This window comes from Phocoena sinus, chromosome 15, assembly GCF_008692025.1.
Source record: "Phocoena sinus isolate mPhoSin1 chromosome 15, mPhoSin1.pri, whole genome shotgun sequence".
In the NCBI taxonomy this organism is placed as follows: Eukaryota; Metazoa; Chordata; class Mammalia; order Artiodactyla; family Phocoenidae; genus Phocoena; species Phocoena sinus.
Genome location: NC_045777.1, coordinates 71528358 through 71555443, shown reverse-complemented (window position 1 = coordinate 71555443; position 27086 = coordinate 71528358). Strand labels below are relative to the sequence as shown.

Below are 27086 nucleotides of genomic sequence, written 5' to 3'. Positions count from 1 at the left end.
CCTCCCTCTTATCTTATACTCGACATAATGAAGTTTTCTTACCTTGTCATATCCTATTTCCCCTGCCTAGAAATCCATCACTCAAAGCTGAATTAGCTGTACTATCATAGTGCCCTGTGCTTCACCTAACAGATCTCATCTAATTCTCTGAATCTATTAGTTTGAACTCCTTGAGAGCAAGAAGTGGTTTAATTAGTTACATCCGAGGCACCTAGCCTAATGTCCTAATGCCCAACTAATTTGAATGAATGAAGGCTGCCTTCATTGCGGACCCTAGGAACTATGGCCTTCAGTCTCTGTTACTATAGTTTAAGGGTTCATCCTAGGGCATGGAGAAACCATTTGGTTGAAAATCATTAAAATAATTTAGAATTAGGCATAGATTTATCCCCAAAGATCAGCATACTCAAACTGATAACTTTAATGCCTATCAGTCTTTTATGTAAAGCAGATAAGGGCCCCATGCAACGTACCACAAGCCTAGGATAAGTCCCTGGTCTCGTCGCGGGATTTCTTTTTGCACTCAAGACTCCGCCCATGGGCCCCCAAATGGCGGAAGAACTGTACCCTTCGCCGTGACTTCTCACACGACTGCGGAGGTATCCCGACGCTACGCCGGCGGCCTAGGAGGGGCGGGCGGCTCTTCCTTCCTCTCTGCTTCTTCGGCTCCGCCCCCAGCGCTTCAGACGCTCATTGTGAAGCGACAGCGGTTGGCAGCCTTTTGGGCTCCTTGAGACCTAGAGACCATAAGTCCTTGGCGCGCGTGAGCGCCCGCGCTGCTCTTTCCCAACTCCAAAGGCGAGGGGCGCGAGGTTCACCTTTTTTTATTCTCGCCTCTCCCGCCCGGAGCTAAACGCCCCAGTGCGCGCGGACAGCTCGCGCCGCCTCTCCCTCCTCTCCCCCACCTTCGGGAGCTCCCGCCCGGGCGCTCTTCCCCCTCCCCTTTCCCCGGCGACGCGCACGCGCGCCAAGCCGGCTCGCGCCCTCTTGCTTTCCTCCGGCCCGCGAGACCCCCCTCCCCTTCCGCCTCGCGGCGCTTCCTCGCACCGCGATCTTCTCTCTCCACCCCCGACACCGCGGGGCTCGCCCCCGCCCGCCAACGGCGGGTCCCCAGCTTCCCAGTCCCCATCGTTTCCCGCGCTCTCCGGCGGGGGCCCAGCCCCGGCTTCCTCTCTCCCTCCCTTCCCCCTAATTCCCCTTCCGGACGCTGCCATCATGTTGAAGCCTCAGCCGCCACAACAGACCTCCCAGCCCCAGCAGCCGCCCCCCACGCAACAGGCCGTGGCCCGCCGGCCTCCCGGGGGCACCAGCCCTCCCAACGGCGGCCTCCCGGGGCCCCTGGCCTCCACCTCGGCTCCCCCAGGGCCTCCCGCCGCTGCTTCCCCCTGCTTGGGGCCTGCAGCCGCTGCCGGGAGCGGGCTCCGCCGGGGAGCTGAGAGCATCTTGGCGCCGCCGCCGCCGCAGCAGCAACATCAGGAGAGGCCAGGGGCAGCGGCCATCGGCAGCGCCAGGTGAGGATGGGTGGGTTTCCGGGCGCTGGAGCCGAGGTGGCTGAGACACCGCGCGAGGCGGACTTCCAGCCTGGCCACCTTTGAGGGGCGCCAGGGGGAGTGGGGAAACCCCGGGACGCTGGGGTTGGGCCCCTCAGGTCCAAACAGGTCGGAGGAAAAGGGCCCCCGGATGGCCACCGGGGTATTTAGGGGCCGTGTTCACCTCTGCAAGCCTAGTCAGGGCTCGAGACCTGGGTTTTAAGGGCAGGCAGGGCGCATCCCGCCAGCGGCGTCGGAACGAGGAGTTTGGGGGGGGGGGATGAAGAGGTGATCGGGGTCCCCGGCTCCATTACCACGAAGGGTCTGGCGGTCCCCGGCTTCAGCCAATGGGGAGTCAGCTGCGGGAAGGGGTCCCTGGCCGTAGCCAATGGAGGGGGGCGCGCGGCCCACAGTTTGGCCAATGGGGAGGGAGGGACTTGGGAGCGAGTTGCTACCTCCCTCTTCCCAGTCTGGCCAGTAGGAGGGGAGCAGGGTGGGCGGGGGGACGGAAGGAGGGACGAAGCTGGGAGGACTGCGGGTCGGGAACCTACAGCGCGCGCGCGCGCTCTTCCCCTACGTGTGTGCGGATGCTGTGTCTTATGACCCGGCCATTCTCCAGCCCCGGGTAACATATAGGGCAGCTGCTGGGAGTGTGCGTGGACGGGATCGCCTGGTGTTCTTGGATGAGTGGTGGACACCCCACTCGGTTTCTTCTGTGTGTGGGTGTATGGAATTGAGAGTGGAGGTACACGCAGGCGCAATGGGTTCTGATCGCGTGAGGGGGGGGGGTTGGAAGAGGCCCGTGGACTTTAGTGCGCAGGCGCAGACCGGGCGAGGCTTCCCGGTGGATAGGTTTTGCGGCTGCGCTGTCCCCCAGCCCCGCCAACGGCCCCCCTGATCGCCCTCTTCAACCGCTGGTTACATCACCCAGCGAGGAGCAGGGTTACCGGGCGATAGGTGACCCCTCCCAGAGTGGGTAACAGGCTGAATGAGTAAAGAAGTCGAGAAGGGTGGATTATAGAGGGAGTACCCCCATCCTCCAGGGTTTAGGACGTAAAAATGATGGTCTTTTCTGTTTCGGAAGTAATATGCCTGAGCTAGGTAGTTCCAAATCTGCACTCTGTGAGTTTCCACCTTTACATCGGGGGTGGGTTATTTGTTGTCGAATATTGTAGCATTTGTCTTTTGGAAGCATGCAGCCCTGGCCCTCTTGCAGAAAGTGAGATGGTTGTGTTGAATTGGCTCTTAAAGCAATTGACAACTGTTGATGATTGACTGGCATTTGGAGAAAATGGCCTTTAATGCCTGTGTTTCTTTCTCTATAAAGTGAGAATTTGAAAATCTTGTTGATTAATTGCTTTGTACCCTAAATGATCATCTTCACATGGCATCTGGCTCTAGCATACCAAGTTCTTTGAAATCAGTTGTATAAGAGAGATTGAACATATTTAAATAACTAGTTTCTCATTTCTTTCTCTTACAGGGGACAAAGCACAGGAAAGGGACCCCCACAGTCACCGGTGAGTGCCTTTTCCCCCCTGCCTAAGGTACAGAGACCTAAAAGATGTATATGTGGGGGTATAGGGCAGATTAGGTGCAGAAATAGTCAGATGGGTTCAGAAGCGCAAGGGGCACAGCACATACAAGGTGGGTGTGCATGGAATGTGGACATTTTGAAGGAAGGTGAGATGGTGACTGGCTGTTCCTTTATTTGTCCCTCTCCTGTGTTACTGACAGGTGTTTGAGGGTGTCTACAACAATTCCAGAATGCTGCATTTCCTTACAGCTGTTGTGGTAAGTGGGTACCTAACCCCTAGGCTGAGGAATGTAAATGCATCAGTTTGCTAGAGGCACTCTTCTTACCCGCCCCCCCCCCCCCTTTCAGGGCTCCACTTGTGATGTAAAGGTAAAGAATGGTACCACCTATGAAGGTATCTTCAAGACACTGAGCTCAAAGGTCAGTGTATTCAAATTAGCTTAGCTTTGGAGTTACATGGGAGGAAGAGGGGGAGAATGAAATAGGCTCAGTTGCAGATATAAATTGAGTGGTGTTGGTCAGCATTGTGGCTGTACTCATTTTTGTAGGCCTGTGCCGGAGTAGTGCTGCACGCACTTAAAAGATACGGGTTTGAGATTTGCGGGCTCAGTGCTATGATGTGAAAATGCTCAACTTTAAAGATGCGAATTTTTAAGTTTGGGACTTTGGCTAAGTCCTGTGGCTGGTGTTGAGCAGACAGTGCACGTGAGAATGTGGTGTTGGGGAAAGTTTAGAAAGGGTAAAACAAAAGTAGTCGTATTTTTGTCTTCACATTTCTTGATCCTGACCCTTGGGTGTTGGGAAATGGGACTTTTGTAGTTTGAACTGGCAGTAGACGCTGTGCACCGGAAAGCATCGGAGCCAGCAGGTGGTCCTCGTCGGGAAGACATTGTGGACACCATGGTGTTTAAGCCAAGTGATGTCATGCTTGTCCACTTCCGAAATGTTGACTTCAATTATGCTACTAAAGGTATATTTTTGGGCCAGGGTGTTATGTCAGACCCATTTCTTGAGTAGAGGGCAGAGAACGTGATGACTTGTTTCTCCTCCTCCCTCCCCCTCTTTACCATCTTCCTTTATCTCTGAGGAAGATGGCTAGATTTTTCTTCTTGAGACTGTGTCTTAGTGTCTGAGATGCAGGGGAAGGAGTTCCAGCCTGTGTTGTGGTTCTTCATAGTCTCCTTGCTTTGCTTCCAACTCCTTGCTCCTTCTGAACTCTTAGAATGAGGCTTTTTATGCTGTACCCCCCCTTGCCCCCACCCCCCAGACTCTGGCACACAGAAACTTTTCTTTACTCCCGTGGTGGGAGGGGTGTTGGAAAGAAGGCTGTGAAATACCACCTGACTCCTGATCTTCAATCTGCCCACACAGACAAGTTCACTGATTCAGCCATTGCCATGAACTCGAAGGTGAATGGGGAGCACAAGGAGAAGGTGCTTCAGCGCTGGGAGGGGGGCGACAGCAACAGCGATGACTACGACCTGGAGTCTGACATGGTACAGTCTCCTTCCCTGAGAACCTGAGAGCTGGGGAGCTCTGCTACCAGAATGTGGGTTGTTGACACTACATAATTCTTGGAACCAAGAGTTGCTGGGGTGGGCGGGGGGATCTCTTTTACTATTGCTTGTTGATGGCAGTTAGATTCCAATGGAAAAGTACAGAAAATAACAAAACAGAAATACCTGTTCTTCCATCATCTGTGATTGACAGCTGTTAACCTTTGCTTCAAGTCAGTTTCTTTCCAGCCTGGAAAAAAAAAATATATATATAGATGAGATTGAGTACTGTGTAGGCCCATTTTCCTTTCTCAAAACAACTACTGTGACCATTTAAAGTTGCTCATTAGTGAGCACATTGTTATTTCACTGCATTAATTTGTCTAAAATTTACTTTTCTTGCTTATAGAGTTTGAATTTTTCATGTTGGTCTGTGGATTTAGTCATTGCTCTTAACTGTTGTGTATTGTCCTATTTATATACATGTACATGTATGTATACACAACAAATTGTATTTATCCCTTTCCATACTGATTGGTGTTTCTTTGGGCATTATTTTGGTATTGAAAATAGCGCCTTAGTGAATTGTTAGAACATGTATCCCCATGTACGTATGTCAGAATTTCCCTGGGATATAAACCTGGAAACGGATGTTAGGTCTTAAAGACTTCTCTTTTGCTAGATATTGCCGGTTTGTACTACAGTCCGTAGTACTAGTTGACATTCCCACCAGCTGTGTTCCTTTTTTCACTCTTGATTTGGTCAGATTTTTAATCTTTCAACCTGATGGATGACAAAGACAGGTTATTGTTGCTTTCCTTCCTGGGTTTTAAAACATTCTCCCTTTTCCTTTAGTCCAATGGATGGGACCCCAATGAAATGTTCAAGTTCAATGAGGAGAACTACGGCATAAAGACCACCTATGACAGCAGTCTCTCTTCTTACACGTGAGTGTCTTTTGGTACTTCTCATGTGGTACAGCTTGAGGTGTGGGGTCATCAAGAGAAGGCGGGTGGGTCTGTAGGTGGAACATAGCTTTTGTACATGCTTTTCTGGGTGCTGGGTTGCCCACTCTCCACTCCTGATCTGCCTGTGAACTGCTCCCGCAGAGGTTTTCTCTTTTAACCTTGATTCCATGAGTAGAATTAACTGCTTTCTTGTCGATACTTTTCCTCTAAAACCTTAACAGATTTATATATGTGTCTAAGTGTCCCTCAGATTCAGAGATAGGCCTTGCTGCGCTGCCTGGGACCCCTCCTAAATGCCAGTTCAATACATGCTGAGTTGTTGAAGGGTTTAAGCACCTACATATCTGAGCTGGTGATGGGACTGATAGAAATATCTTCCCTTTTTCCCCTCTTGTCCTGTGGCACTGGGATGGTCGTGGTCCTCTCAGGGTGCCCTTAGAGAAGGACAACTCAGAAGAATTTCGTCAGCGGGAGCTGCGTGCAGCCCAGTTGGCTCGAGAGATTGAATCGAGCCCCCAGTACCGCCTGCGGATCGCCATGGAGAACGATGACGGGCGCACCGAGGAGGAGAAGCACAGTGCAGTTCAGCGACAGGGTTCAGGGCGAGAGAGCCCCAGCTTGGCATCTAGGTGATTACTAGGGGTGGCTGGTCCATGTGGGGCTCACCGTTTGGGCCAGGGCTTGGGCCAAGAGCTCGGTATACTCTTGTTGAAGCCTCACAGCCATATAGGTTTATACATAGTTATTCCCAGTTCTTAGGTTTAGGAGACTGAAGTCTAGAATCATTAGGTAATTTGCCCAAGGTAACAAGGCTAAAGCTTATGGATTAAGGACAGGTTTTTTTCAGCTTTTTGATACATGTTCTTTTTTCCTCTGCATATTCATTCATATGTTTTTCTACCTTTCCCTTTATGAAAATGAAACCAAAGTGTATAGTGTCTTATAAAAGCTGCACCTTAAACCACAGTGTGAAACTACCTTTCTTGTAGGCCAGGAGGGTTAGGATTGTGGAGTACTGGCTGCTTTGTTCTGGTCAGGGGTTGATGCAACATAAGGGCATAATCCTGGAGTCACAGAACACATAACCAGGACAGTTCGTCAAGTGAAAGAGTGCAGACAGCTGAAGCCGGGCATAGATGTGTGTGTGTGTTGAGGCAGGAGGTAGACTTTAGGAGGAGGGCTTCATCTTTGTAAAATGTGTTTTGTGGCTACTTAATGTTATTTGAACTCTCTCCCCAGGGAGGGAAAGTATATCCCTCTACCCCAACGAGTTCGGGAAGGTCCCCGGGGAGGAGTTCGATGCAGTAGTTCTCGGGGTGGCCGGCCTGGCCTTAGCTCTTTGCCACCTCGTGGCCCTCACCATCTTGACAATAGCAGCCCTGGCCCAGGTTCTGAGACACGCGGTATCAATGGAGGTGAGTTATGAAGCAGACTTGCTGGGGGCAGGGAACAGGAAGGTAAGGAGGTGGGGAAGACAATTAAAAGGATTTAGATGGGTTAGAAGTAAGGTGTGTTGATGGTAATGTAATAGCAAGAACTCTGCCTCTTTTTTCCCCATCTTTAAAAAAAAAAAAAAAAATTAGGCCCTTCCCGCATGTCCCCTAAGGCACAGCGGCCTCTGAGAGGTGCCAAGACTCTGTCTTCCCCCAGCAGCAGGCCTTCTGGAGAAGCTTCTGTTCCACCTCCTCCTGCAGGTAAGATTCCAGTGGTGTTACGTGAAGAAATGGATAGAAATTTGTGAAGGGATGTAAATATGTCAGTTGTTAGAATGCTGGGATGGGAGACAGTTTCGAGATGTGATGAAAGGTGTTTTGGAAGCTTGGATTTATGCTTTTTAGGAAATAATTTTTCAGTTTCCCTCGTGCAGAAATCCCAGCGTGGCAATCCATGGGTTGTATCTGGCCGGCAGATGTCTTTTGTTTAAATTAGTTGCCAACATTTTAAGACAGGAGAAAACATAGAAAATTTCTAACTTCTTTTGAAATACAGAAAGTTCTGCCAACACTGAACCTGTCTTGCTGCATAGCTCTGGTTCGCTGGCTGGAACTGAGTCATGCCTGTCCCTTTCAGCATTCCAGTCTTTCATGGTAGACATGAAGCCATTTTACCTGCTTACCCTATCTGCCTTGCCCTTCTAAGTATTTAGGTGTGTGACCTTGTGGATAAACTTTTCTTGGTGTTTCTGGTGAGTCCCCGGTACCCATTGCTCATTGGCCAGCAGTGACTATCACGTTGCTCTCCCTTTTCTTCCAGTAGGCCGGATGTACCCCCCGCGCTCTCCCAAGTCAGCTGCCCCTGCCCCAATCTCAGCTTCCTGTCCTGAGCCTCCCATCGGCTCAGCAGTACCGACCTCTTCAGCTTCCATCCCCGTGACATCATCAGTTGGGGATCCTGGAGTAGGCTCCATTTCCCCAGCTTCTCCAAAGATCTCACTGGCACCCACAGATGGTAAGAGCCACCTGCTTGAGGGCCGTGGACAGTGGGAAGTGTGGTTCTGGAGAGAAGGGCCTTCATGCATCTCTCCTTTCTTGTTCAGTAAAAGAACTCCCAGCCAAGGAACCTGGGAGAACGCTGGAGTCCCAGGAGCTGTCCCGGATAGCAGGGAAAGGTGAGGATTTTTTTTTTTTTTTTTTCTGCCAGAGTCTATTACCCCTTGGATTAGGACAGCCTTTCAGTTAGGAAAGTTGTTGGAATTCAGAAGAAGACAATGTGTATCAGCCCTCTGATCCTAAGTTAAAGGGCTCTAAAGAGCTCTTCTTCTTGTTTTCCGTGGTTTCTTGTCCTTTGGGATGCTGTGTAGCCACCTTCGAGAAAAGAAATGTATATTTTTTCCTTTTTTGGTATTTCTCATAGTCCCTGGCCTTCAGAATGAGCAGAAACGCTTTCAACTGGAAGAACTGAGAAAATTTGGGGCCCAGTTTAAGGTGAGAAAAGTGTGGGAATGAGCTAGGATGTTAGGATGGAGATGAAGGGGGTTTATGGAATAGGCACTGGGTGGCACCAAGAGGTGAGAGCAAGCAAAGATGAAGGAAGGAAGGTGGGCTTGCGGTCTGGACTGGACAGTACTCTGTACGTTGTGTATGTGTTTCTCTCCTTCCAGCTTCAGCCCAGTAGCTCCCCTGAGACCAGCCTGGATCCTTTTCCTCCCCGGATCCTAAAGGAGGAGGCCAAAGGGAAGGAGAAGGAGGTTGATGGTCTTTTGGCTTCAGAGCCCATGGGGTCCCCTGTTTCCTCCAAGACAGAATCCATATCGGATAAGGAGGACAAACCACCCCTGCCACCAGCAGGAGGCGCCGAAGGGCCGGATCAGCCCCCACCACCTTGCCCAAGCCAAACCAGTAGCCCCCCAGTGGGCCTCATCAAGGGAGATGACAAGGATGAGGGCCCTGTTGCTGAGTGAGTGGGGTGGGGAGCTGGGTGGGTATCGGGTGATGAGGGGAAACCGTGAGGATTTACTTTATTTTTCTCTCATAGACAAGTGAAGAAGTCAACATTGAACCCTAACGCCAAGGAGTTCAATCCCACTAAGCCGCTGCTGTCTGTGGTGAGATGGGCTCGGGGCATGTGGGCTTCGGGTTCCGTGAGGGAGACTTGGGAGCAGGTGCTAGAGCAGTGCGGGGCGGGGGGCACCTGACTGTCAGGCAGCGAGAGGTGACAGTCTGGTAGTTAGGAGCACGGGCCCACTGACTCCTCGTGATCCTCTGTGCCTGCAAGCTTTGTGGTCTTAGGCCACTTAACCTCTCTGTCTCAGTTTCCTCACCTGTAATTTGAGAAAGCTCATCTCATAGGGTTTGACGTGAGGCTTAACCAAGAAAAAGCATAGGATGTGTTTGGCACACAGCACGCCGTGGATGCTGTTGACTGGGGGGGTACGAAAGTCATTAAGATACCTTACACGTGTCCTCCTTTGTCTCTCACAGAATAAATCCACCAGTACTCCAACTTCTCCTGGGCCCCGGACTCATTCAACTCCCTCCATCCCGGTGCTGACAGCAGGCCAGAGTGGGCTATATAGCCCCCAGTACATTTCCTACATACCTCAGATCCACATGGGACCAGCCGTTCAGGTGAGAGAAGAGACTGGGTGGCCCAGGGTAAGAGGTTTGGCTGGGCTACCTGAGGGACCGAGTCACACCTGTTCTGAGCATTTATGAGCAAGTCGTTCAGTCTCACCTGTGTTTTTGTCCCTAGGCACCTCAGATGTATCCATATCCTGTGTCCAACTCAGTGCCTGGACAGCAGGGCAAGTACCGGGGAGCAAAAGGTGAGCAGGGTCAGGAGGGGCAGGCGGTGGCACTGCCTAGTGCCTGCTGGCAGATGGAGCTTGAGCTCTGCACTATTTTCCCCCCACTGGCAGGCTCCCTGCCCCCCCAGCGCTCGGACCAACACCAGCCAGCCTCAGCCCCTCCGATGATGCAGGCCGCCGCCGCTGCTGGCCCCCCTCTGGTGGCTGCCACACCTTATTCTTCCTACATCCCCTACAATCCACAGCAGTTCCCAGGCCAGCCCGCCATGATGCAGCCCATGGCCCACTACCCCTCGCAGGTGACTGAGATGCAGGAGGAGAGAGGGGTGCAGAGCTCCCGCTTCTTAGAAAGCCCGTCTTCTCCATCTCCCAGACTCCGGGAGCTGGCGAGGGAGGCAGGCAGAGTTCTGGGTGGTGGTGTCCCACTTGGGCTTCAGTCCTGGCTCTGGTAAGACCTGTGCAAGGCAGTGGATCCCTGGGCCTTAGTAGTGCTACACTTTATAGGGAAAAAGACTTAGTAGGGTTATTGTGAACCGGAAGCAGGGTGGTCGTGTTGAGACCAGGGTAGCGCTGTTCCCAGGGTGCTCGGCAGCAGGCTACGCCTCCCGAGCCCTCCGCCGTGCCGACCGCTCCTCTCCTTGCTTCTCCAGCCGGTGTTTGCCCCCATGCTTCAAAGCAACCCACGCATGCTGACGTCGGGGAGCCATCCCCAGGCCATTGTGTCATCCTCCACCCCTCAGTACCCTTCTGCAGAGCAGCCCACCCCCCAAGCCCTTTATGGTGAGTTCTGTACCCTCCCCCCTCCAGGCTGTGCTCCTCGGCCCCCTCCAGCGTGCTCAGCCCTGATTCTCTCCCCCTTTCCTGCTGTAGCCACTGTTCACCAGTCCTATCCACACCATGCCACGCAGCTCCATGCCCACCAGCCGCAGCCGGCCACCACGCCTACTGGGAGCCAGCCGCAGTCCCAGCATGCAGCCCCCAGTCCCGTCCAGGTGCCTGCCATGGGGGATCCAAGTGGGCGGGGCAGGAATGAGTGGCTGCAAGAGGGATAGGGTAGGGATCATTCCCCAGCGGGGAGGGAGGACCGGGGGTCAGCAAGTGGTAGGCCGGGGGACCGGAGAATGAAGTGGCACTGACCCTCCACTTCTCCTTGACAGCACCAGGCGGGGCAGGCCCCACACCTGGGCAGTGGACAGCCACAGCAGAACCTGTACCACCCAGGGGCCCTGACAGGCACGCCGCCTTCTCTGCCGCCGGGACCTTCTGCGCAGTCCCCTCAGAGCAGCTTCCCCCAGCCAGCCGCTGTGTATGCTATCCATGCCCACCAGCAGCTGCCCCACGGCTTCACCAACATGGCCCATGTTACCCAGGTAAGAGCCCACGTGACCTGCTTTGCCACAAGGACCTGAACCCTCAGTGCACCTTTCACTTCAGGCTCCTGACACTGGGATTTTCAGAGCCCGTGTCTGAGAGGTGCCGCTTTTTGTTCTCTGCAGGCCCATGTCCAAACTGGAATCACAGCAGCCCCGCCCCCTCACCCTGGGGCTCCCCACCCGCCCCAGGTGATGCTGCTGCACCCACCCCAGAGCCATGGGGGCCCCCCCCAAGGCGCGGTGCCCCAGAGTGGGGTGCCTGCACTCTCAGCTTCCACACCCTCACCCTATCCCTACATCGGACACCCCCAAGGTGAGCAGCCTGGCCAGGCGCCTGGATTTCCAGGAGGAGCCGATGACAGGATTCGTGAGTTCTCGTTAGCTGGGGGAATTTGGCATGGAAGAGCTGATGGGCTGCAGGTGGGGCAGGATGCACGGGTTCTGGGTGGGGAGTGAGGGGTCTTGGAGGCAGGGCTGTCCCACAGGGCGCCTGCCGACCTGCACCTGTCTGTGAAGTATGTAGGGTGGGCAGAAGCCACAGTCGCCGCCGCCAGGGGCTTGCTCCTGGCTCTGTCCTTTGCTTCCCTCCGTCCTCGCTCAGTTGTGATCCAGCAGCCCCCCTCCCCACTGCCTCCCCAGCTCTCAGTGACCCCGACTGTCTCCTGACTTAGCCGAGGTAAGGTCAGCGCAGCAGACAGGGCCAGGCTGGGGTGTGGGGGGCTGAGCTGGGCACATGAGGAAGGGCTCTGGCTCACTGGGAAACGGCGATTGATCTGTGCTTCTGACAGCCCCATGAGACACCTTGAGGAGGCGCTCCTACCAGCACTGCCCCACACCCCGCACTGGACGGCACTGGATGCAGGGACAGCTGCTTGGGTTCTAATGCTCCTGCTCTCTTCTCTTTCCCCTCCAACCAGTTCAATCTCATCCCTCCCAGCAGCTCCCCTTCCACCCCCCGGGGAACTGAAGATTGTCCTGGCCGCGACCTGAGACCTCCATGAGTGGAGGGAAGAGTGACCTATGTCTCTTCCCCCAGCAGCTCGGACCAGTCCCAGCCCCCCAATCCCCCTTTCCCCCCGGGGGCGGGGGGAGCTGGGGAATTCCTGCCAAGCACCTTGAATGGGAAGGGGGGCCTCAAAGTGGGCAGGGCCGGGGTCCAGCGGGGGTGGGGGGTTCCTGCTCTGCCCCTGCCCATCCCCACCCCATCTTGCCCTTCCATCCTCTCATCTATTCCCCCCCCCCCCCCCCCCCCCCGCTGGAGACGAAGATCTTTTATTTTCTATTATTTATAACCTCAGACTTGGGCCCCCTGTTCTTTCTTCCCCATTAACTTGAATGACCTGCGTGAGAGACACAGATGCCCCACAAAGGATGGTTGGACAAGGACTTTTACTTTTTATTACATAAAAATATTTAAAAAAAAATTAAAAAAAATAAAATTTTAAACTAACTTAACCCGCTTATAGTTTCCTCTTTGGAGAATAGTGAGATCGCAGCTCAGTTTTACGTGGTTCCCAAGGTGGGGCAGTGTAACAGTACAGCCCAAAGATGCCTTTCTGGCTCTGTAAGTGCTACACAGGTCACCCAGTCTCTGGCTGTTTTCTCCCCTCAAAGTTGGCCTCGTAGGTATGGTTTGAGGTTTTCATTTCTAATATAAGTACTTCATGAGTTAATGTCTACCTCTTTACACTGAAAAGTACATTTAGTGTTTTGGGCCACTGGAAGTAAGGGCCTGACTGGTACACAGCTGAGAGGTCTTCGGTGTGGGTGAGAGCTGTGAGATGAAGCTGCTGGTGAAAGTGGGGAGAGGGCTGAACTGAGCCAGGCTGAGGGGAGCAGGAGCTAAATGAGGAAGAGGGGAGGCAAGTATGGGATGGAGAAATAACAGGCTGCAGAAGAGGGGGTTGTTTCAGAGACGGAATTCTTACTATAGGACCTGGCCTTGGTTTCTTGTCTATAAAGTGAAGATTTCACCCTTAGAGGTTAGAGGATGGGACTGGTGTTCAGTTATAGGCAGAGAAAATTGGCTGAGACCAGGGCAGGAAGAATGAAGTTAGATATTGGGGGAGAGTTCCCAGGTGTGAGTATCTGAAACCTGGTATTTGGCAGGCATGGCACTGGGGAAGACAGGCGAGGTGTTTAAAGAGGCGAATAGAGAAAGGGGTTATCTGTAGCAGCTAACTGGCTGTTAAAAACGGGCTGGTGTGGGGTTCCAAGAGACTGGAGCTGTCTTAGGGGCCATCCGTTGGGGTTGGGAGGCAGCCCATGATGGAAGAAACAGGAGCAGGAAAGCCTTCAATTGGGTTCCTGATGTTTGCAGTGCAGATGGAGACAGGTTTCTGTAGTCCTGGGAGAGGTGTAATTGCAGGCATTCCTGAGTAGCCCTTCTGATGATCATTTATTCCTAAGAGCAGAAGTCTTGAAGTTGGAAGGGAACTAAGCCTCTCCCTCCGTCAGGAATCCTGTGAAACCCTTCAGCCTCACCTTGGACACTGAAGAGGGTAAAACAAGTAACCTCGCTTTACTGTTGGACAGTACTTTTCATGAAGTTCCTTTGTCATCTCAAGTTTGCCTCGTTCTGGAATCACCGATCAGGCTTTTTCAAAACAGCTCTCAGGTTGGGCCCAAGACCACCCTCCCTTCTGAGCTGCTTGTGAACAGGTTGTCGGTCCTGAATATACTCATTTGTCAGGATCCAAGTTTGAAAGGGTGCCCATTAATCCCTGCTGAGTGTTACCTTTTTTGTTGGGGGTCAGCATCTGACCGGTAATTTCAAGTTTTTATAAGTCGCAGCACTTTTTTCTTTTGGGCCGTGCCATGCAGCTTGTGGTATCTTAGTTCCCCGACCAGGGATTGAACCCTGGCCCTGGGCAGTGAAAGCAGAGTCCTAACCACTGGACTGCCGGGGAATTCCCCCAAATCTCAGCATTCTACTCCCTGTGTATTTGATAAACAGACCTTGTTAATGTTAAATATAAGTAAATGTTGAAAATGAAACTTTCATGCTATAATTTTTTTTTAACTTGGAAAAAATATTCACTTTCAGTATCCATAACTTCAGTTATGATTGATTGTTCCCAGCAGGACATGCTACAATTTCTCACTCCTGTTTGGAATTAGTAAATGGTGGTGATAACCCATCAAGCAAATTATGTATTTACCAAGTATATTTTATGTGCTGGGTAAGATACAGAGGTAAGATACAGTTCCCAGTATCAAGCTTAAATAAAGGCAGCTAGACATTAACAGCCTAGTTAACTACTCAGAGGAAACCAGGTGGGTTTGGCACCTGAACTGGGCCTGAGCTACAACCACTTTCCCGTTATCTCCCAAATATATATCCAAAATATAGCCTATTATATGTAGCGTTTTGCTAGGCAATCAGACAAAGCTCACAGAATAGCTTTCAATCCTAATTCAGCTTCTCTGCCTTTTCTCAAGTTGTCATGGCAGTGGTGACAACTTTAAGACAGGAGCTTTTCCACCCTGTACCATAGATGAACTCTTGAGGCTAGAGAGGTGATCTCAGTTCAAATGGCTCAGGGATCTCCCAAGCTATGTGTCCAGCTCCATTTTTTTTTTTTTTTTTTTTTTTTTGCGGTACGCGGGCCTCTCATAGCTGCGGCCTCTCCCGTTGCGGAGCACAGGCTCCGGACGCGCAGGCTCAGCGGCCACGGCTCACGGGCCTAGCCGCTTCGCGGCATGTGGGATCTTCCTGGACCGGGGCACGAACCCGCGTCCTCTGCATCGGCAGGCAGACTCTCAACCACTGCGCCACCAGGGAAGCTCCAGCTCCAGTTTTATATTCCTCATCCTCTCCAGTGTGTACAAACAACACAAGGCAAACAAACTAGCTTTCTATTCACAGAACAGTTTATTGACCTACCTCACCTGGCCGGCCACGTGGCCCTCTGGCCAGGGGAAGTGTCAGTCTAGCCGCAACTCGGCTGGGCTGCAGCCTCTGCCCTGAGAAGGGGGCACGAGAGGCAGGAGAGAACACTGGCCAGGGCAGCCACACAAGACAGCCCCAGCAGAGGTCCAGACTCAGCTCCACTTGATGTTCTTGTCCGCCTCGGTCATGGCTGGCGTGTCAGTGACAAGGCCGGTGCCAATGGTCCGGTTGCCATCTCGCAGGGTGAAACGGTGGCCTTTTTCTAAGATCATTGGCTGCCGCAGGATTAGGGTGAGCTTCAGGTCCTCCCCGGGCATGGCAAGCTCCTGGAGGGCAGAGACAAGGACCACTCATGTTCTTCAGGGTGCCTCCATTCCCTATTTGTTTGCTACCAAGGAGGTTAAAGGTATGGGAAAATGAAGCAGGGTGACGATTCCTTCTGGGGATACCTTCATCCCAGCTGTTAGGCACATGCAAACAGCATATGCAAAGGCAGGAAAGGACTGGTGATTAGTGTTTCTAACATTTTTCTTGAGAAAAAAATGTTTAGGGAATTTTGGGTTATACAAGTTTCTTAGTTACAGGGCTTCTCTGAGCCCTTATGTAAAATACACTGGAACTCTCAACCACAGGAACTTTTCTGGGAAATCTTTGTGGGTAAATGCCACCAAAGCTAAGGAATACCGGATGAGGACTCATTCCCCCTAAATCCACTGATCCAGGCCCTTCCGTCACCAGTTCCACCTGCATCATCAGCCAGCTTCTCTTTAGAAGGGAAAAGTCCCCCACGCCGTCATATACATCGTACCTTCCCTGGAGGCAGGACAACCCGACAGGCCATGTCCCAAGTCAGGGAGAACATGACAGGCATGAAGTGGGATACAAAGGGCTTGTGGCGGCCACCCTCCTCCTTACTGAGGATGTACACCTGTGAGAGAAAACGACAGTGGAGCTGGGTGTGGCTGGAAGCACCAAGCCTCTCCACAGTGCCTGCCCACCATCACAGGGAGCCCTCACCTGTGCCTCCACCTTCTGGTGGGGCTGGATGGAACCTGGCTTGGCCATGACCAGGCCACGCCTCAGGTCCTCCCGCTTCAAGCCGCGGACCAGGGCCCCAAGGTTGTCGCCTGCCTCTGCCCTCTCCAGGCTCTTGTGGAACATCTCGATTCCTAGGAGGGAGGAGGGTGTGGGGCAGAGGGAAGGCACAAGGGGTCTGCGAGGGGAGGGGTAATCCTGGAGCCCCTGGGTCCCAAGGCTTCCTTCTGTACCTGTCACCACACTGCGAATATTCTTGCTATGTCCCAGGAACTCACACTCATCTCCCCTCTTCAAAATGCCACGCTCTAGTGTGCCTGTCACCACCGTGCCCCGGCCTGGGAGAAACAGGACAGGATATCAGGGACCCCGGGTGAAGCTTCTGAGAGGGGAAGGGAGTGCAAATGAGCAGGGTCCTCACCGGGGATAGAGTACACTGACTCTATAGGCAGCAGGAAAGGCTTCTCCAGGTCCCGGGTGGGCACTGTGATGTGAGTGTCCACAGCATCCAGCAGCTTCTGCACAGACTTCAGGCCTAGCTCAGGGTCACGTTGCTATGAGCGGGAGGTGACAGGACGCTGAAACTTCCATTCTGCTCCTCTTACTTGCCAAGAGCCAGTCTCCAGACTCAGAGCAGAGCTCTGACGCCCATCCAGCCCCATTCCCAGCCAGCAGCAGCTCCTGCCCGACCCCGCCCTCACCTCAAGGGCACAGAGAGCAGAGCCAACGATGATCGGAGTCTCCTCCCCTTTGTAGCCCAACTCAGTGAGCAGTTCCCTGATCTCCAGCTCCACCAGCTCCACCATCTCAGAGTCCTGCACAGCATCCGCCTTGTTCACATACACCACCACATGCTCTACTCCAATCTGTAGGTGGGGAAAGACGTAGAGATGGTGTCCTGAGGGGCCCAACGCCGCCCCCCATTCCGCCTTCCACCCGTACCCAGGCTCTGGGTACCTGTTTGGCCAGTAATAAGTGTTCTCGGGTCTGGGGCATGGGGCCATCGTTGGCTGCCACCACCAGGATGCAGCCGTCGAGGGGAGCTGTGCCTGTGATCATATTCTAGGGAGAGGAGAGGAGAGGAAACACTCAGTGTAGGTCAGTGACCTCCCCAGCTCCCCAGCCACCTCCTTACCACCTGCTGTGACTGGCCAGGCCCACAGATCCACGATCTCAAAACCATACATCTCAAGTATCTTAACCTCCTCCCCACAAGCCTAACATTTTTCCCGAGGGGGGGCAGTTCCAGGCCCTGTCCCCAGCAGCTCCCACCTTAACGTAGTCTGCATGACCGGGACAGTCAGTGTGGGCGTAGTGGCGCGCAGCGGTGCTGTACTCCACGTGGGCGGCATTGATTGTGATACCTCGGGCTCGCTCCTCCGGGGCGTTGTCAATCTCCTCGTATTTCTTAAATTTGGCCCCACCTCCCTCGGCTAAAACTAACGGAAGGAAGGGAACACACATTTCAGCTAAAATTCCACAGGTAGAGGAGGGGCTCAGGCCACACCCCTGGGCCCCTCCTTGAGCCCCTCCTACCTATACAAAGGACAGTCTGGGAGAAGCAGGCTTCCGAGACGCCCTCCTTCAACTCCTGGAGCAGAGGTAACTTCAGGTCAGAAAGAAAGGTTATAGGGCCTCAAGGGCCATCCCTGCGACTTCTCTAGGGTAACACCTCTGCTTACACGGCAGTCCCCAGGGCTGGAGGTAGGCCATTCGGGGTCCCCCAATTTATGCATCACAAACTTTTTCATGTCTACGGGAAATCTGTCTCCTGCATGCTGCAACCTACTGTCCGCCCGAGTTCCGGCGCCTGGGGTCACACTAAACACCTCTAGCAGCCTCTCCGCGGGTCCCAGCTCCCTGGCTCCAGGTCCCGCCAGCAGAGCGGGCGCTGCCGGAAGCCTCCACCCCAACCCTGCTTACTTTTCGTGATGGCCGCGGTCAGTGTGGTCTTGCCGTGGTCTACGTGGCCAATGGTACCCACGTTTACATGGGGCTTGTCGCGCACATAGATCTTCTTGGCCTCCACAGCCAGGCCGCGGCACAAGAGGGGCAATGCCGGGCCCTTCAGCGGCCGCAAAAGGCCCTTCAGCAGTGGGGTCGGGCCGGCGCCGAGACCTGCCGGGGCAGAGGCTTGGAGTCAGGGCGCTGGTCTGAGCCCGGCCGCTCCCAAAGAACCCACGTGAACCCGGGCCGCAATCGCCCCCCCCCCCGCCCCCTCACCGCTGAAGAGGGGCGTCGCGCGCAGCACGGTCGAGGCCGCCATTGTGGTCGTACTGGTGCCCGGACTACTGTGTGCCGGGCACTGGCGGCGGCGCGTGCAGTAAGCAAAGGGCAACTGTGGATGGAAGTCGCTTCCGGCGGAAGTGAGGGCCGAGAGGGCAAGTCTGGGAGTTTCTAGCCCCCAACCTCTATGGCCCCGTCAACTTCCGGGCGCGGGACGTAAGGCGTCCAGGAAGGTGCTGATGGCTCTCGGCTGGGTGAGGGTAGAGAAGGTTTCCAAGGCGCCCTCGGGCCTCGCGGGCTCAGGGCCCACGCAGTTCTCTCTGGTGGCACCGGGGGGCGATGTGGAGCGTCCCACAGCGCTCCTGCGCCCCGGAGGCTCATGGGCGTTGTAGTTCCCAGGGCGGCGAGCTGTGCTGGCACTTAGCGTGGGAAGGCGAGGCCAGGTCTGGAGGCACGGTCCCGTGCTCCTTGAGGCAGAAGAGGTTGTCCCGGCGTGGATGACTCCGGAGCGTCCTGGCCCCGAACCCCGTGGAGTGCGACCCGCTGCGCGGGTTTGGCGACAGATCTGGCGGCCGTGTGTCGCAGCTGGAGGTAGGACCAGGCCCTGCGGCCTGGCTGAGGAAGACCGTCCTGGGAATCTTTCGGAGGTGGGGCTCTAGTGTGACCCATCTCTCCGCTAAGCCTTTGTTTTCTTATCTGTAAAATGGGAATAGTAGTATCGACTTCATAAGGAGATGCTGACATCTGGCTCTGAGAGGAAATGAGCTGGGCAAGAGACAGAAAAGGGCTCCAGAAGCCTCCAGGTCCCACAGTCTTTGACCCTCAAATACCCTCGCTCCTGGCTCACAGCCTGAGGCGACAAAGTTTGCCGTCCACCCTTGTGGACCCTCAGCAGCCCAGAGAGTAATTCCCACGATCGTCTTTCCACCCACCCAATTTTATAGATGACCAGGTGAGAGACAAACTTCTAGTGCCTTTAAGGGCAGCCTGAGTCTTTCTTGTTCCCGCTGTGTCCCTGGCTTCTACCACAGGGCGGGGCACTCAGTGAGTACTCAATAAATGTCTGTTGACTGAATGAATGAGTGCAAGGATGACCTTTAACTTTCACATCCATCATCTCATCACCCTGGGATGATAATAGCAGCTGCTTAACCTTGATTAATGTTTCCGAAACTCATCAGAGCGTAAGACTCAATTGACGGTGTCTGTTTCAAATAGATTCCTTAATTCCTCCCTTGGAGATTATGATTCAGTAGTGTCTGGGCATAGGCAAGGAAACTATATTTATTTTTAACACACACAAACACCCTTGTTAAACTCAGAGGAGTTTGGGAAACTCAGAATTAGAGACTTTTATGGAACAGACGTTGTGGAAATGCTTCATATTGGTTCACATTCAATGCTCCCAGTGTTATCGTGTGTAATAGGAGCCATTATTTACCTCATTTTAGCAGTGAGAAAACTGAACATAGGGTGATCAAGGAGCCCAACACGGCTAACCTCCAAAAGAGTGTGCACTTAGCCACTGCACTGGACTATAATTTAACTGTCATTTTACAATGAGAAACTTGCTAAGAATTCTGTCCTCCTGGCCCTCCAAACCCATCAGCTCTGCTTACGATGGGTTGGTACAGTATAAAAGGGGTTCTCTTTGTCCCCAGCCTGTACCTCAGTCGCTCCTGGGAATTTCCTGAGACACTGTTGTCTGCCACCAGGATGTGAGATTTTGGGGGTTGGTACTTGAACTGATGCTTACTATTTTAGTGGTGCTGTATTTATTTTAATGTGTATTAGTTTGACAGAAAGACTGGCATTGTAAATATTGAGTGGAAAAAATGAATCAATTTGAAAAACTATACTTGGTAGATAAAATGGGTGGTATGAATATATGGGAAATTTGGGGAGAGGTGAACATGAATGATTGAAATTTGCAAAACACAGTGCCCGGAAAAGAGTCCAAACGGAGAGAATTTCTTGTAGAGCTATTGAGTGTAGCATCCTCTGTAATAATCAGGAGTCTTGATTTACAGATAACAGAATTTACAGGGGCTGGTTTGAGAAGAAAGGGATTTGTTTAAAAGTGGTAGGCAGCTTGGGACTTCCCTGGTGGTCCAGTGGTTAAGAATCTGCCTTCCAGTGCAGGGGACGCAGGTTTGATCCCTTGTGAGGGAACTAATATCATACGTGCTACGGGGCAACTAAGCCCGCGTGCCACAACTACTGAGCCCACGCACCACAACTAGAGAGAAGCCTGTGTGCCGCAATGAAGAGCCCACTTGCCACAACAAAAGATCCCTCATGCTGCAACTAAGGGCCGATGCAGCCAAATAAACAAATCAATAAATAACAAAAAAAAGTGGTAGGCAGCTTATAGACTTCTGGGGCAGGCTGCAGAAATGGCTCCTAAGCCATAGAACTGATCTGATAAGAAAACCGCTGCTACTGCCACTGCCACCAAACACTAAATGCCAGAACTTAGACTTATCTGTAACAGTGACTGCTTATGGCACTGAAGACACTTTTGCATCAAGAAAGTGACCTTCTCTCTGGGCTTCCCTGGTGGCGCAGTGGTTGAGAGTCCGCCTGCCGATGCAGGGGACACGGGTTCGTGCCCCGGTCTGGGAAGATCCCACTATGCCGCGGAGCGTCTGGGCCCGTGAGCCATGGCCGCTGAGCCTGCACGTCCGGAGCCTGTGCTCCGCAGCGGGAGAGGCCACGACAGTGAGAGGCCTGCGTACCGCAAAAAAAAAAAAAAAAAAGAAAGAAAAAAGAAAGAAAGTGACCTTCTCTCCTCTCCACCCCCAAAGCCAGGCAAATTCAAAGGCTCACGTGGATGTGTCTGATTGGAGAAGTTTAGATCATCATATTTCAGTGTTCTTGTATCAGAGGAGGCTGAGGGATGTATTTTTCTAACTTTGTTGTAAGAACAAGACTGATAGTAGGGAATTTCTCCAGATGTCCAGCCATGCTTATGACCAATATCACAGTGAAAGAGCAGAATGAATACAAATACCCAGTACGTGGATACAGTAGCATAAATTTTGGCATAGCCACTAGATGAAATGTTGGGCTCAGGGTTGCAGAGACAAGAGCCAGCCACCTGTGAAAATGCCTGTGAGCAGTGTTAAATGAAAGAAGTTTGGCCCCTATAAAAAAGAAATAGCAAGTGTACAAGGTGGGAGTGGGGACAAAGTGGAAAACAATTCTGATTTTAGGAGGCTGTAATTTGCTTGGAGAAGGAGAGATTTTTCTCGCAAACATTTCTTTTATGTGATTACAGTTAAAGAAGTTTTTTGTGCAGAATCTTGAACTCTTTAAAAAAGATGCTCTTGAAATCAAACGACCTTCTTGGTCTCCCCAGCAGTGCGTTCATTCTGCTCTATGACAGACACTTTGAGCTCCCGCTTAACAACTATTTTTTCCATCTTCCTGCAGTCAGGACCCTGATTTTGTTCAGGTGGCCCTTTCCCCAGTTCCAGGAATAAATCCTGACAGAGCTAGCCCACTTCTGCTGGTCTTATTCTCCTTGCCAGGGGGTTTGTTTAGGGTTACGTGTGTGATTCCTTTGGGGCTAGTGATTGGTAAGAGGGTATCTACCTTGGGGAGGGCTTCTAGGAGAGGATCCCCCACTTTTAAGAAGGAGACACTGGCGAGATGGACATCCTTCAGATTCTGGAAGTTGTTGGGTCTGGATGGGAAGCCTGGAACTACTGTGCCCATCGTGCTCCCAGTCCATGATGAAGCCAAAATCCAGAAGAGGGCAAAGCGAAGAGGATCTTAGAAGTCTGGACTCCTCATGGTGTGAGATGACAAATGTCTTTATTGTTTAAGCCAGACTGTGTCAGAGTTGTCTCTTACTTGCAGCCAAATACACCCTAACAGATAAGTCTGCCTTACAGCACTTGGTACCCTGAGACATATTTCTTGGTTTCACTTGTCTGAGACTGAGTGACTTGAGTAGGGCAAGGACTGGGCTTCCTTTATCTCCGTATACTCTGTGCCTGGCCACAGTAGGCCTCTGTGCATGTTTACATTTGAACTATATTAATGAGCCTTCCAAACCGAAGGGTGCTACCACTGTGATGCTATGAACCTAACATATCCAAAACCGGATTCTCTGTATTCTCCCACACTCTCCCTACACATCTGAATAAATGGCACCACCTTTCTCCTTTCCCCTCATCTGACATCTATCCATTACCCAGTCCCACTTGTTCTCTCTCCAAAATAAGGCTCAGTGTGGCCACTTCTATCTCCACTGTCAATACTGTGGTTCAAACCGGGATCACCTCTCCCCTAGGTTACCTCATGACCTCTCCAGTGGGTTTCCCAGCTTCTGTCCTTATTCTCAACACCTGTCAAATCCATCCTCCACACAGCAGCCAGATCAATCTTTAAATGTGATTCAGAAATGAATCCTCCCTCAGTGACTCCTTATTACACTTAGAATAAAATCCAAACTCCTGCTTTAAAATGGCTGAACTGTATGGCAGGTGAATTATATCTCAATAAACCTACTATTAAAAAGAAAAAATCCAGAGTCCTCCCTGTGGCCCACAAGATGCATGATCTGGCCTCTGCCCACCTCTTTGACCCCCATCTCAGTACTATTTTCCTCTCACTCTCTCCCAGCCACACTGGCCATCCTTCTGTTCCGCAAACATCCACCATTGCTTCTACCTCAGGGTCTTTGCAAATGTTCTTCCCTCTCCCTGGAATGCTCTTCCCTGGAGATTTCCCCACAGCTTGTTCCTTCTCATCTTCCCACGTCAGATGTCACCTCTTCTGTCACTCTCTTATCAGTGGTCCTCTTTGATTTTCTTCACAGCATCTAAATATCCAAAATTATCTCAGTAGTTTGCTTGTTTGGGGGGTTTGGTTTTTTTTTTTTTTTTTTCTGTCTCATCAGCTCCTGACAGTAAGAACTTATTTTTCACTCTAGGAACAGTGCCTAATGCTTAGGTGAAGAAGTATTTGTTGAAAGAAGAATTTGTTGAATAATTTCAGTTGAGCATTCAGTTAAGCATTGTCTTGGGCTTAAGTTTCTCGATGTCTTCGATGGAAGGCAAATTTTGTATTCACATTCATTTAAAAAATAAAGGTGAGTCATTGTAACTTTTGGGGCTTCTGCTTTATTATCTGTAAAATGGGGATGAGTGAAGAGGTTAAACCTGATGATCTCTAAGATTTTCTGTAGCTCTAACTTCTAAAAGGAGATGGGGTCTGCTATAATTGAAATAGGTTCTGGGGTGACCCATAATTTAGTGGCAAATTGGGGACTAGGACCCAGAGCCTTGTTGTTGGTGTCACTCAACAGACTTATTGGAAGCTCAAGGGCATCCTTCACTCTTCCCCACCAGCCAGCCTGGCAGTGTCTCCTCAGAAATCTTTCTGGACATTCTCCTTGGAACTAACCGCACTGCACTGCCTTGGCCAGGTCAGCATCAGCCCTCTCCTGGACCACTGCACCCGTCTCCTCTCTGCATCCAGTCCTAGCCCTCCCATACCGGCCCTGGATGCCCTTCCAAACGCAGAACTCTTATCACACTCATGTCACTCAGATGTGACTGGAGACATTCCAGTTGGAAACACTTTGTGAATGTCACACAAAAACTCCTAAGTAAAAGGCACTTGAGAGGCAACCTAGGTGTGTTAGTCATGCATGGCTTCCTAGAGGAGGCTACACTTTGAAGCCTGCAACCAGGGGGAGGAAGATTGGCAGAATTAGGGGAAATGGTGCGTGCAGTAGCAGAGGCAGAACCTGAGTAAAGGTGGAGTTCTTCAGCTGTCAGAATGTCCTGATTGAGCAAAGCGTGATTTGCTTGGAGGGTAGGAGGTTCTGGTCCAAGCACCAAGGTTGAATTTGACATCCCAGAAAACAGGACAAAATAAGAGAAATTTCCATCTCTTGGGGTGGGGGAGGGTCAAGATGACCTCCAGAAGAAGCCCACAAGCAACCACTTCCCCTTCAGTCAGAGACTCCAGTTTTCCTTTGAAGAGCCAGCCTCTGCCGTGCTCAGTCCATGGAGATTGATTGGAGCTGAGCCCATCCCAACCTCAGGTGATAGGTCTGTGATCCAGTGTTTACCAGTCAGCATAATCTATTCCTCATAGTCACAATTGTCTGTTCAGTGTTAGTATTCTGTTTCAACCCTCACTGGTGTACTGAAGTGCAGTTCTGGCACTGACTGCCCAGAGTTAGCACAGGCCCTGCAAGTTAAGGGCTCACTCCTTCACAAGACCGCACCCACTTCAGATGCCACCTGCAAGTGGGATCCCCCAGCCATCTCTACTTCTGGTCAACTGCCTACGGATCTGGGAGTTTCCCATGACCCCCGTCAAGTTTGATAATTTACTAGAACAACTCACAGAATGCAGGAAGGCACTATACTTACGATTACAATTATGACTACATTTTATAATAAAGGATACAAGTCAGGAACAGCTAAATGAAGAGCTACGTAGGGAGAGGTCTGGGAGGGTCCACAGAGACATAGAATCGGGGCACATTACCCCCAGCCCCCCGACACGTCAGTGTATTCACCCACCAGGAAGCCCCACTGAGCTTCAGTGTCCAAAGCTTTTATTAGGGGTTTCATTACTTAGGCATGATTGATTAAATCACTGTCATGTGACTGAACTCAATCTCCAAGTCCCCTCCCCTCCCTGGAGGTCAAACTGGCTCAAAATCCCAACCCTCTAATCACAAAGTTGGTGTTTCTGGTGACCCCATCCTGAAGCTATGTAGGGGCTTGCCATTAGTCAGCTTGTCAGCAGAAACTCAGGTGTGACCTAAGGGGCTCACGAATAACAGGCACATCTGTCACTGAGGAAATTCCAAGTATTTTAAAAGCTCTGTGCCAGGAACATGGGACAAAGACCAGACAAATTCTGTATTATACGATAGATATAGGCATTGGGTGACCTAAGCTGAGCTGATGAGACAAAACCCTATTGCACTTGCTGGAATTACTGGGAAAGCTATGATCTTCTTCTGCTAGGATTATGAAGCTGGTAGAGTGTAAGCTTGGAATGCTGGTGGCCATCTTGCTATCTATGAGGGGAAAACCTGCCTGAGGAGGAAGACAGTCCAGAGGAAAGCAGAGCTAAGAGACAGAGAGCAAGTTCAGATGGACATCGTTTGAGCCTGTGGCTCCAGCCATGCCTAACATCATTCTACCTCTGATTTTTAAATTCTGTAAACCAATAAACTCCCCCTCTTCATGTTTAAACTACCTTAAACGGGGTGGGGGGGGGTGTTCCTATTACTTGTAACTGAAAGAATCCTGAGTATTACATCCCCTGTTCGTAAGGAGGAAGAAGTGTTTTCCCTTTCATATTAATACCTTGGCCTAACCTGGGCCCTGGATCCATCCTTCCCACCTTCCCCAAACTTCACTCCTTCAATTACCATCCTTTTTACTGGCTCCTCTCCCCTAGGACTTCAGACATAATCAGGTTTCCCTCAGGATTGAAACAAACAAGCAAACCTTTCCACCCTCTAAAATTGCAGCCCTCTGTATCTCTCTCCTTCCCTTTTTGGCCAAATTGTAGGGCAGCTCTAAGCATTCCTCCTCCCACTTGTTCACCTTCCATTCATTCCTCAGTCCACTACCATTGGCTTCTGCTTCCTTTTCACTTCCCTAAAGATACTCTCAACAAAGTGACCAAGCAATCTAAGTCAGTGTATTCTATAGGAGACAATGACAGTGCCCAGTACCATGGATCCCTCTTTTGTCATTTGTGTGTGAAGTGTTTGCCCAATCCCCCCACACGCCACACACACACCCACTGTATTCCCACACCCCCTGGTCTTTGGTGTGTGGTTTTTCTTCCAAATAATTAGACCTTCCAGATTTTTTTTTTTTTTTTTTTTTGAGTACTGTCCTCAGGCTACTGGAGTCTTTGCTTTGAGGAAGTGCCTGAGAATTGACATCTCCCAGGGGAAGCCCTAGTCTACAGCTGAGGGATGTTGGTATATGAAAGGCCCAGCTCCCTTGTTTCTGGATAAATCTGAGGGACAACTTACATCCAGGGCTCCCTTGAGGGAGGAATCAAGCTGAACTACTCTCTTCCTGAGATCACGTTTGCTTGGTTTCCTCTCCTGCGTCTCCCACTCCTTTACTAGTTTCTCCTGGTAGCACTTTTTAAATAAATCACTCGCACAAAAATTCTCATCACAGAGTATGCTTCTGGAAAATCTTACCCAAGACAACATCTCAGCACTTTCTACTTCTCTTTCTTTGCCTGCCTGTTAAATGTGGCTTTCCCCCCAGAATTAGATTTCAGGCTCTCTTCTCTCTACATATATTACTGGGATGATCTCATTCGTGTCCATGTCTTTAACCACTACTCATGTCTGATCACGACCACACTACCTTGTGCAGCTGAGGCTGTAGATCCATCTCTGCTGGACAGCTCCACCTAGTTGCCTACAGGCACCTCTTACACCAATACAGTAGTCATTAGGCACATGTGGCTATTTTAATTAATTAAAATGAAAACTTCGGTTCCGGGAATTCCCTGGCGGTCCAGTGGCTAGGACTCGACGCTTTCACTGCCATGGCCCAGGTTCAATCCCTGGTCAGGGAGCTAAGATCCTGCAAGCCGTGCAGCATGGCACAAAAAAAAAAAAAAAAGAAAAAAGAAAAGAAAACTTCAGTTCCTTAGTCACGTTAGCCACATTTCAAGTGCTTAAAAGCTACGTGTGGCTAGTGCCTACCAAACTAGGCAGTACTAATACAGAACATTTCAGTCATTGCAGAAAGTTTTATTGGACAGCTT

At 51.4% G+C, this 27086-nt stretch overlaps 2 protein-coding genes and 1 long non-coding RNA gene across 21 annotated transcripts; 2 read left to right on the top strand and 1 right to left on the bottom strand.

Annotated features, from left to right (window-relative positions):
- Window positions 1-923: 923 nt before the first annotated feature.
- ATXN2L (ataxin 2 like) lies at window positions 924-12604 on the top strand. Of its 19 annotated transcripts, none has more exons than XM_032605313.1 (23): window positions 993-1511; window positions 3013-3049; window positions 3267-3323; window positions 3415-3486; window positions 3886-4036; window positions 4438-4562; window positions 5418-5509; window positions 5959-6159; window positions 6770-6945; window positions 7114-7224; window positions 7784-7978; window positions 8067-8138; window positions 8384-8454; window positions 8631-8926; window positions 9005-9074; window positions 9451-9597; window positions 9722-9794; window positions 9888-10075; window positions 10427-10556; window positions 10647-10768; window positions 10934-11146; window positions 11273-11516; window positions 11666-12081. In XM_032605313.1, the coding sequence occupies exons 1-23, from the start codon at window positions 1216-1218 to the stop codon at window positions 11818-11820; spliced, it is 3294 nt and encodes a 1097-aa protein (XP_032461204.1). In that variant the 5' UTR covers window positions 993-1215; the 3' UTR covers window positions 11821-12081. The 19 variants fall into 19 exon arrangements, 14 of the variants coding, with proteins under 14 accessions (XP_032461197.1, XP_032461199.1, XP_032461198.1 ...); XR_004345805.1 differs by adding an exon at window positions 12090-12604 and having other exon boundaries at window positions 1009-1511; window positions 11273-11825; XR_004345803.1 differs by having other exon boundaries at window positions 1009-1511; window positions 11273-11825; window positions 12067-12604.
- Window positions 12605-15000: 2396 nt separating this feature from the next.
- TUFM (Tu translation elongation factor, mitochondrial) lies at window positions 15001-18455 on the bottom strand. The gene is made up of 10 exons (XM_032605322.1): window positions 18300-18455; window positions 18000-18194; window positions 17349-17515; window positions 17034-17138; window positions 16778-16942; window positions 16498-16630; window positions 16310-16414; window positions 16059-16210; window positions 15850-15969; window positions 15001-15367 (listed from the first exon to the last, which is right to left on the bottom strand). The coding sequence occupies exons 1-10, from the start codon at window positions 18340-18342 to the stop codon at window positions 15194-15196; spliced, it is 1359 nt and encodes a 452-aa protein (XP_032461213.1). The 5' UTR covers window positions 18343-18455; the 3' UTR covers window positions 15001-15193.
- A 79-nt stretch (window positions 18456-18534) lies between these two features.
- On the top strand, window positions 18535-26919 carry LOC116740098. The gene is made up of 3 exons (XR_004345808.1): window positions 18535-18893; window positions 23245-23403; window positions 25304-26919. It is a non-coding gene; the product is annotated as an uncharacterized LOC116740098 (long non-coding RNA).
- The last annotated feature ends 167 nt before the right edge of the window (window positions 26920-27086 follow it).